The 9385-nt window shown below is 35.7% G+C and overlaps 1 protein-coding gene across 3 annotated transcripts; it reads right to left on the bottom strand.

Annotated features, from left to right (window-relative positions):
• Window positions 1-664: 664 nt before the first annotated feature.
• Window positions 665-7942, bottom strand: LOC146363443 (major histocompatibility complex class I-related protein 1-like). Of its 3 annotated transcripts, none has more exons than XM_084919829.1 (7): window positions 7828-7942; window positions 6196-6468; window positions 5565-5843; window positions 4081-4410; window positions 3562-3666; window positions 3339-3352; window positions 665-2652 (listed from the first exon to the last, which is right to left on the bottom strand). In XM_084919829.1, the coding sequence occupies exons 1-7, from the start codon at window positions 7874-7876 to the stop codon at window positions 2617-2619; spliced, it is 1086 nt and encodes a 361-aa protein (XP_084775955.1). In that variant the 5' UTR covers window positions 7877-7942; the 3' UTR covers window positions 665-2616. The 3 variants fall into 3 exon arrangements, with proteins under 3 accessions (XP_084775955.1, XP_084775954.1, XP_084775953.1); XM_084919828.1 differs by having other exon boundaries at window positions 666-2652; window positions 3339-3356; XM_084919827.1 differs by lacking the exons at window positions 665-2652; window positions 3339-3352 and having other exon boundaries at window positions 3377-3666.
• Between the last annotated feature and the right edge of the window lie 1443 nt (window positions 7943-9385).

The raw sequence follows: 9385 nt of genomic DNA, 5'->3' as shown, positions 1-9385 counted from the left end.
TTCACATGTGAACAATGACTCAGTGGGGATGTTTCCATCGGCTGCCTCTAACTTTATTCCAGCTTTGCTACATTTTTAAAACAGCATCCATTTGTTTTCTATTGAACAACGACATCTACAGATTTTTTAGAAATTTACTTCAAACGTGTAATTTTCACTTTTGGAGTCACTGTTTTCTGATGTTTAGGTACACTGAAATTTTAAACTTGCTGTGTGGATTTCTTATACTTCTTTTTTACTGACTTCCTGATTGTATTTTTAAATCTTATCTTGTTCTAATATGATACATAATCAACTGGTGAAAACAGATTTCATGAACAGAAACACATACACACTAAATGTGCGAGGATGAATGAAACCTGTAACAAACGCATGCATACCAACAGTTTTCATTTCGGTGAATCCTCAGGCTCAGTGTGTGTTTTTCCATGTTACCACCAGAGGGCAACACAAATCGACATCTCTGCCATAGGGAAAGTCCCAACAGAGGAAACAGGCTGTCAGTGTGTTTCCACACCTCTGGCTTTTCAGAGGGTTTATTTTTTTAAGGAAAACATTAAATTTGGCAGTGAGATTATACCTATCAGAGGAAAGGTAGCTTCAGTCTTGTCATTGTCAGAATAATGATCCAGTAAAATAATAAGCAGATATTCATATACAGTGGCTTGCAAAAGTATACGGCCCCCTTGAACTTTTCCACATTTTGTCACATTACAGCCACAAACATGAATCAATTTTATTGGAATTCCACGTGAAAGACCAACACAAAGTGGTGTACACGTGAGAAGTGGAACGAAAATCATACATGATTCCAAACATTTTTTACAAATAAATAACTGAAAAGTTCAAAAGTTCAGATCAACACTCATCTGAAAGTTAGGTTTCAAAAGCAGTAATGATTTGACAAACATTGCTAGATTCGATTCACTCAAGAATGCATTTGTGTACAAAAATCGCTATTTGAAAAGGTTGGAAGTCACACACATGCATTATCATGTGTGTTATAGTGTATCATCATAATACAACTCAATTGGCACTTGGTGGTCAAAACAGAAGCTCTTGTGATCTTGTTTGTATAATTATGACTGGATTCCTTGTAAAGTTACATTCAGTGCCATCCTGCATTAATAAAAGTGCGATTTCACTGTGTTGAACTGCTCTGGTCTCTTAACAAAGGGTGGAAATATTTTCTAACTTCATGCATAATTTGATGTAAATGGCAATAATTCACCAGTGACCCCCCAGGTTCTTGCAAACTGGTAATTATTTTAACAGGATTAATCTATATAAAAGTATAAACTTAAATATAGTGTTACATCTTTAGTACTTAGAAACAACTTCCTTGATGCTCCCCGAAGGGAGGGAGCATGTAATCTGTTCTGTTTGTCTGTCTGGTCACACCATATGTGAAAATCAGTAAAAACTTTATATTACGCACAATTTTGATGGATCGTGTTCATGTTACCCCTGAAAACAGGGGGAAAGAATCACGAGAGTGATTTTGACTTGCTTCTCTCATGCAGTTGTTTATTGCAATGAAAATGAACATATATATTTCACATCCTGTACTGCTCAATGTCACAGAGTGGAAGGAAAAGCTAAATAATAAACCAAAATACTAAAGTGGTTACTAAACATATATCGGAACATGTTTCCTCACCAAATGGATAATAATAGCAACATTTCTAGCTCCTGCCGTTAGCTCAATGGCTGTTATACAATACAAAACTGAGGCTCAAAACCGCCGTGACTATGTGCACAAAACAAACTGTAATATAACGCTTCTAAAGCTTACAAACAATGAAGAGTTACATCTTGATGCATGCTCAATCATCCAGGTAAGTAAATCTCCAAAAGTTGATTCTGTTCATCTGGGGATAAGGGAATCATCTCAGGTTTTTATAGCTTATAGAAAGATTTCAGCCAATTCAGCATGTTGTAATGAAGACATCAAACAACAGCAGTAAAGTTTTAGTATAACCCTTGCCATCCGTGGGGCGCTGCGCTCTCTGAGTCCTCCTGTTTGTTCAGTGTTTTTTGGAAAGAAATGTTAGCCAGGGCACCTGAAGTGCAGAAGCACTCAGAGAGCACAACTCCTGCTGAAGGGCGTGGCCTTGACCTAGACACAGTTTTTACAAAATTACATCAGCTTAAGCTGTCAGTGCTGTCAACCATAATGACATGTCACACAAAATTTGAACATGAGATCTTGAAAACTGTGGATGCTAGGCTGAAAACAAACAGAAGAGAAACAAGTTTAACCAATCACAAACCCCCACCTTCAGGGGGTAGTTTACCAAACATAAAGAGTCCAGAAATGCATATCGCAAATAAGACTGATGTTCTGCTGCTGGTTAATGGTGTTGGCAATGGAGGATATATTACCCCACAGCGTCCCTGATTGTTATCAGCAACTACTATGTTGCTCACCATGTCCACTCCTTTATGACCAGCGTGTCAACATGTTGTCCTTCCAGCAGGATAACACGACATGTCACAAAGTGAGTTAATGAGTTAATGAGTCTGTAATGCCCTCTGCAGTCACCGGCTCTCAGTCTAATAGAGAACCTTTTGAGATGTGGTGGGAAGGGAGACACGACAGTCAGCCTTGTTGATTTAGTCGCTCTGACAGCTCAGATCCTTTGTCAGGAGCTGAAAAGAAAAATCAAAAACCTTCAGTCTGGATTTCTTTTTATCTGTTTGTAAAATGCTCCGCAGCTCAATAAGTAAAAATGAAAACCTCTCAATTTTTCAGTTCAAGTGAGGCAGAGCAAGTGAGCTAGACTATAAATAAGAAAGAGAAACTGCATCAGCAAGAATTCATTAATAAAAAATAATTATCTTTTTCACTCTAAGGCACAAACAGACATGGGTCATGCATGCAAAGGTTAACCTGTCACCATGTTTTGCTGCAAATCATAAAAAAGTCACAAGTTGTTTTTTTACATAGTGACAGATACACTGTAAAATCTAATTAGTTCCCTTAAAAAAAATTGTGCAAAGTCGTTGCCTCAAAAAAGTTTACTTAAGAAAATCAACTTAGAGCAACTTATTCATTCAGAGTCTAGGTTTGGATATCTTTTTTTCCGTTAATGAATAAAACAATTTAAAAACTGCAATTTTCTTTTACTCAGCTTATCTTAGTCTAATATTAAACGTTTGATTAAAACCAGAGTGTTTGATGCATCACAGTATTAAACAGATCTGTATGATAATAAAGGAATCTGAAGCAAATGTCTTGAAAAAGGATGGGAATAAATCCATTGGTAATATTATTAAAATCCTTGTTTTAAATCCAGAGTGCATGTCACAAAGTGAGACAAGGAAGGGGAACTTACAAGATGTTGGCCGTCTGTCTGAAATGAAAAAAAAAAACAAAAAAACAAAACAAAAGGCAAATGAGTTTTTAACATTTCGAAGTGCCTGAAAATCTCATGTTTTCCTCACATAAATTCAGAAAGAACCATGTCTAATGTAAAAAGTACAACAGAAATAATCTAACTGAGCATTTCCCATCTGCTACTGGTTGACTGGTGAACTCAGTTTCTTTGAATCTCTCACCTTTCCTCTTTTTCCAAACAGCAAATCCAGCAGCAGCAATGAGAATGAGAACAACAAAAACAACGACTGCAGCGATGGTGTTGAACAGCATGTCAGAGGACGTCTCTGCTCAGTAAAGAAAAACAAATGAAAATAAACATATAGGATAAAATGTGCAGTTAAAGTAGTTTAAAACAAAAGTATATTGATCCATCCTCTCTAATGACATAGATAACAATATCACATTGGTGAGGGAAAGCAAGTATGCTTAAATGTGAGTATGCGACTATTGCAACTGTTGTGATTTGATGCTAGAATTGAATTAAGTTAGAATATTATTATTAACAAAAGAGAGAAAATTATTATATTTTACAATCACTGAAAAAAATAGAAAGATTTTTTTCCTCTGTTAGGATCTCCATTAGTTATTCCTACAGTAACAGTTATTCTTCTTTGTGTCCAAAAAATAACAAGGCAAAACAATCAGAAACATTATAGACAATCAATCCACAATACGGGCAAAAAAAATGTTTCTCTCACCTTCATCAGTGTTAAATATTTTTTTGCCCCAGTTTGTTCTGATCACAGTTTTATTGAGTTTGGTGACAAGGATGTCCTCACCACCAGAGAGATGAAACACACAGTCGTACCTCCCCCAGTCTTCAGGTGTGACTGATGAAATATTCAGATCAACACTCATCTGAAAGGTCTCATCATTGTTTGGGAGGATGTCTCCAGGATCCACACCTTCATGGAGCTCCTCTCCATCTTTCCTCCAGAACATCAAGGGTCTGTTAGGATAGAAACCTGTAGCTTGGCAGCTCACTGGAGAGGAGGGAGTCTTCTGGAGGAGAGACACTGAGGGAAGAACTGGAAGAAGGAAAGGAATTCAACCAAAACCTAATATTCAAAACAGAGTCGTTAGAGCCAAACAATCATCATCTTAAGTCATGTCAAGTTTATTTGTGTAGCACTGTTCAGACAGAAGGTAATTCAGAGTTCTTTAGAGAGGGGAGGATAAATACAAGAGACATTTAAAACATCTAATGTATATGATCATATAACACATATAACTTTTCATCACCAGCTTCCAGCAGCTGCATAAGGCTACAATATGACATCTTTTAGACTAAAAATAACCCGAAACACTCTGAGATATAGTAATGAAATTGTGAACACAAGAATACTTAATACTTAATGAAAAATCATGAGTTTCAGTTCATGTCAATAATAATCTCTCAACCACAAACATAATAAATATTATCTTAATCCATCCATCAATTTTAACATCACCAGAAGCCAAATTCACCACCAGGTGGAGCTAAAAGAGGAGCTGCAAAATGGCTCATTCACTGTTTGGAAACCACTGATGAACTACAGCATCACTGCATTAAGATCTTTCACTGAACAAGTTGACCTGCTGACTGTAAATTTTACTCACAAAAACATTAAATTACTGTATAAATGTTCTCAGTTAAAAGTAAAAAGGAGGTTATTAAATGGTACTGTTTAAACTTCCTGTTTCATTTTGACAATTGCTTTTCTTGAGACATTTCACTAATTTCCTCCTTATCTTGTTAGTCCTCTTGTCTGTTATTCAGAAATCAGTCGCAGTACATCATGCTGGAGGATGTCTCAGTTCCTAAAATGCATTTGAACAAGAAAGGAGGCTGGAAGAGGAGCTATAATCAAAATGGCCATGGTGAGAGATGGCCTCTTCTTTTGTTGTTTCAATTATTTAAGATGATCAGACTTTCTGCCCTTCACTGACTCTGTGTGTGATTGAAGGTATGATATCTTGTTACATTGCAGAGAGGCCCTAAATATGTATATAAGATGTTTTTGATCCAAAACCTAAAACTGCAGTTATCAGGAAAACTTCATATCAGTTTTCATACCTTCTAAATCATTAAATTTCAAATCTACTTAAACGTTTTTGCCATTTTCTCTTTCAATGATAACTATTTTTCAAAAGATAATACAAAGTAAAACAAACACTTCTGCATCAGGTCATGTGATTCTACCTGTTCTCTGCAGAGAGCTGTTGCCACTCTCCACATACATCTTCAGCCACTCTGGACAAATCTTAGTGAGGATTTTTTCACGGTCTTTCATTCTGGTTGTGTCAGCATCCCAACTCTGTTTGATAATGTCAGCCTCTGGTTTCAGTGCGATCCACGTCAGCGTCTTCAGATCCAATTTAAGAAAGTCTTCTCCATCATATCCGTACTGTAAAAGTCCCGTAACCTCTCCGGTGTTTTCATCCCATTCACAGCCTTCTATCATCTGTAAAATGTGAACAGCTGAGGCGAGAGAGAAAACAGAGATTACAGCGAACATCTGAAACTCAGAGGCTATAAACTGTAAGAAGCACAATAAAGACATAATGCAAGACATAAAACAGAGACATGATCTATAATTTTTAAAGTTAAAATCTTAACATTGTTAATACAAGATTAAAATTGAGAACAATTATTTTTATGAATTATTTTATTCTTTTTAGGGCACACTAGTGAGGTTTGATGATTACAAAATGTATTATTATACCTAATAAATAACTAATTATGCTAACAATCTTTTACATTAATCAGTTTTGTTTATGCATATACATGATTTATGATGATTTGGCAAAACAAATAACAGAAAACACTGCACCTCTGCTTTGGTTTAACTGCTGCTTCAAACTAGAAATCCATAATCTGAATAGATTTGGCCGATCCACAAAACAATAATCAGTGAGCGACTCCAACATCTGAGGGTTGGTATCTAATATTTTCTTCGCCCAGTCCTGTCTTGCTTCCAGTATCTTGTTGCTGCTGTCACAGTAGTAAGCCATCTGAATGCCATCAATTACTGGGAAACCCACAAACTCAGAGATGTTTGGGTTTCCAGAGGAACCAGTGTCAAAACTAACCAATGAATGTTTCACTGTGGGACAAAAATGTTTATAATGTTAGTAAACAAATAAATGAAATATATAAACATTAATCAGAAATATGATTAATTCAGTATGAATCAGACTCCACAGCAGGTGTGTGTGATCAATTATGAGGCATGTACAATGATATATGTGTACTTTTGAGTACTTACAAATGTGTGTACCCAAACCTGAACAAATAATGAAAATTAATGTGCACATTTATGTTTAGCTTCACAAATCTGATCATTGACACTTTCAAAAACTTCCCTGTGCATAAAAAAGTCTATGAATATTTGTGGCATTCTTTTTGCTAACTTACAGAGCATTAAATGCCAGTGCACAGATCACCTGATTATATCACCTGATTTATTTGGGAGGGATAACAAATGTAAGCTGCGTTCAAGTGCTGGATTTCCCCCAGATTCCTGTGTTTTATATTTATTTAGAAAATAAAAGATTCATTCTATTTATCTTGATGCATGCTCAAAAACCCAGGTCAGAAAATCCCAGAGTTGATTCTGTTCATCTGGACGTAGCATTCTCAGAGAAAAATGTTTCATCACTCATCCAAGTGACTTCTGCTGAGTGCAGGTTTTCCCAACCTTAAAAGCAACATAAGAACCTTTGATCCTGACCTTTTACCATTCACAGAGTTTGGGAATGTCTGCAATCATTTATGTGTGATCATGACAGTCTGAAAAAAATAATTGTGGCTTATTGTTAGGAAACAGTGCGAGTTTCGGTTGTTATGCAACTTTACTATTTATAAAGTTGGGGGAATCTGGAGTCAGCTGAGACTGAAGAAGTCACTCGGATGAGTGATGAAATATTTCTCCGACTGAAAACGCTACCTCCAGATGAACAGAATCAGCTGTTTTATTTGAAAAAACAAACAAACATAAAAAATACAGATAAGGCCAAATATTCCAGATGTCCACCACATTAACACACACATTTGTAAAACATTGTATGTGTTCAGATTCCTTTGTATGTGGACTGGAGCACACATTTATGAGCACTGAAAACTGCACCGAAATATTAATACTAATTTGTAAATCTTAGTTAACACTTGTGTATGACATCATATACATTTGTAACCCTGCTGAGACTAATTTAACACTTTACAAATAGGACAGTTTAAGGAGGAAATACTTCACAAAATATCATTTCTCATTATACAACTTCGACCACTGCAAATTAACAATACATTACACATACTATACAAAGAGCGTGTGTTACATTTCTTCAGAGCCCAACTGGTAAGCATAAGGAGAAGTAAACAAAATGACAACTCATAAAAGTTAGCCATATTCAAGCTGTAATAATAATAAAGTAAACTACTTTTAATATTTAACGTATGATCTTACCTGGACATACCACGTTAGAGCAGAGGAGTAATAGATACACAGGTTTCATGTTGCTTTTGTGTTGCTGTGTTTATCGTGAGAGTCTGTTTTTTCTGCCTTCAAACTGGGTAAAGCCAGCCCCCACAGGAAACTACCTGATTTCAAAATAAAAGCTACTTTCTGAGGGTTGTGATTTTGGCATTAAAGGTCTGTAGTAAGTTAGTCTGTAATAAATTAAGTTAGTCTGTAATAAATTATAACTTAATAAATAAATACATAACAATATACAGTGCCTTAAAAATGAATACATTTAAAATTACAAATAAAATAATATAAAAATAGCACATCTACCATCTCCAAACTAGTAACCACGTTTAAGAATAAGACTTGCACAGCCATTACAAGGAAATTATCAGAGCAGTCCATTCAGTTATACTGAAACTGGATCTAAGCAAAACCTGGACCAGATGAGCTGATGATAAACGCCTTCAATAAATGTCTCTTCAAACATATTAAGTAAAAGTAAAAGTAAAAATCTAAAAACAGAAACAGGGGACAAGGGAATTTGTAATTTAAAGAGACACAGTTTGCAAAATACACTTGAATATGAAGTGTAAAAATAAACATCTATGCACTTTTCATAATGTTCCTATGAGATCATATATGACTGTGTTACTGTTAAAACTGAATTTTCATGTTTTAACTGTTTAAAGTGGAATTAAATGGAAATAACCTGTAACCTTCTGGATTGTTAAACTTCTGAGTGTTTTCGGATATATGCTTATGGTTCACTAAAATGAAGCTGTTGTTATTTTCATGTGGGATCTTTATAAACCTTTCCTAGATTATGTTATGTCACTGTGACAGTAATGTGAACTCAAGAGAGCCCAGGCAAAACTGGTTAAGAGAATTAAAGCCAGATGAGTGACAACACTGTATACATTAATAGACATTTTTTTCCTACCTAATAAAGTGGCCACTCACTGGCCACTTTATTAGGTACACCTTGCTACTAGCGGGCTGCATCTCTTTTTTTCCTTCAGGACTGCCTTAATTCTTTGTAGTTTAGATTTAAGAAGATGCTGGAAATATTCCTGGAGTTTTTCGCCATATTGACATGTGACAGCATCACACAGGTCCTGCAGTCACATTGATATGCATGCGCATTGATATCCATGATGCAAATCTCCCATCCCAACTTGATGGATGCTATTTGAATACAGTGAACTGACTGTCATGTTCAAAATACCAGTTTGAGATGATTTCAGATTTAGTATCACCTTCTCCTGCTAGAAACATCCACACCAACAAGGTATCTTCACACAGAGAACTGTTGCTCACACTGTAGCTTCACTTTTTTTGCACCATTTTCTGTAAACTGTAGAACTGGCTTTGTGGGAAAATGCCAGTATATCTGAACAACCATGTCACATTTAAAGCCGTTTGAGGTAGCTTTCTTCCCAGTAGGCTGTTTTATCAGACTTTTTGTCAAAGTAAACCATAAATTTGACAAAATTAATGTAACTTTACAAAGTTACAGACTCAGTTATATTTAGTCTGTTCATGCCAGCTTCTACAT

Source organism: Perissodus microlepis, chromosome 22 (genome assembly GCF_051167445.1).
Source record: "Perissodus microlepis isolate ML-2025 ecotype Zambia chromosome 22, ASM5116744v1, whole genome shotgun sequence".
Lineage (NCBI taxonomy): Eukaryota > Metazoa > Chordata > Actinopteri > Cichliformes > Cichlidae > Perissodus > Perissodus microlepis.
The sequence above is the reverse complement of the archived record's forward strand: the minus strand, read 5'-3'. Positions and strand labels throughout refer to the sequence as shown.

What these genes read in the sequence shown, in the direction of transcription:
- LOC146363443 (XM_084919827.1), bottom strand. Translation starts at nt 7,876, where the DNA reads ATGAAACCTGTGTATCTATTACTCCTCTGCTCTAACGTGGTATGTCCA. An exon ending in CAGCTCTCTGCAGAGAACAG is followed by an intron (nt 4,411 to 5,564) that starts GTAGAATCACAT and finishes TCCTTCTTCCAG; the next exon opens with TTCTTCCCTCAGTGTCTCTC. An exon ending in AATATTTAACACTGATGAAG is followed by an intron (nt 3,667 to 4,080) that starts GTGAGAGAAACA and finishes TTTACTGAGCAG; the next exon opens with AGACGTCCTCTGACATGCTG.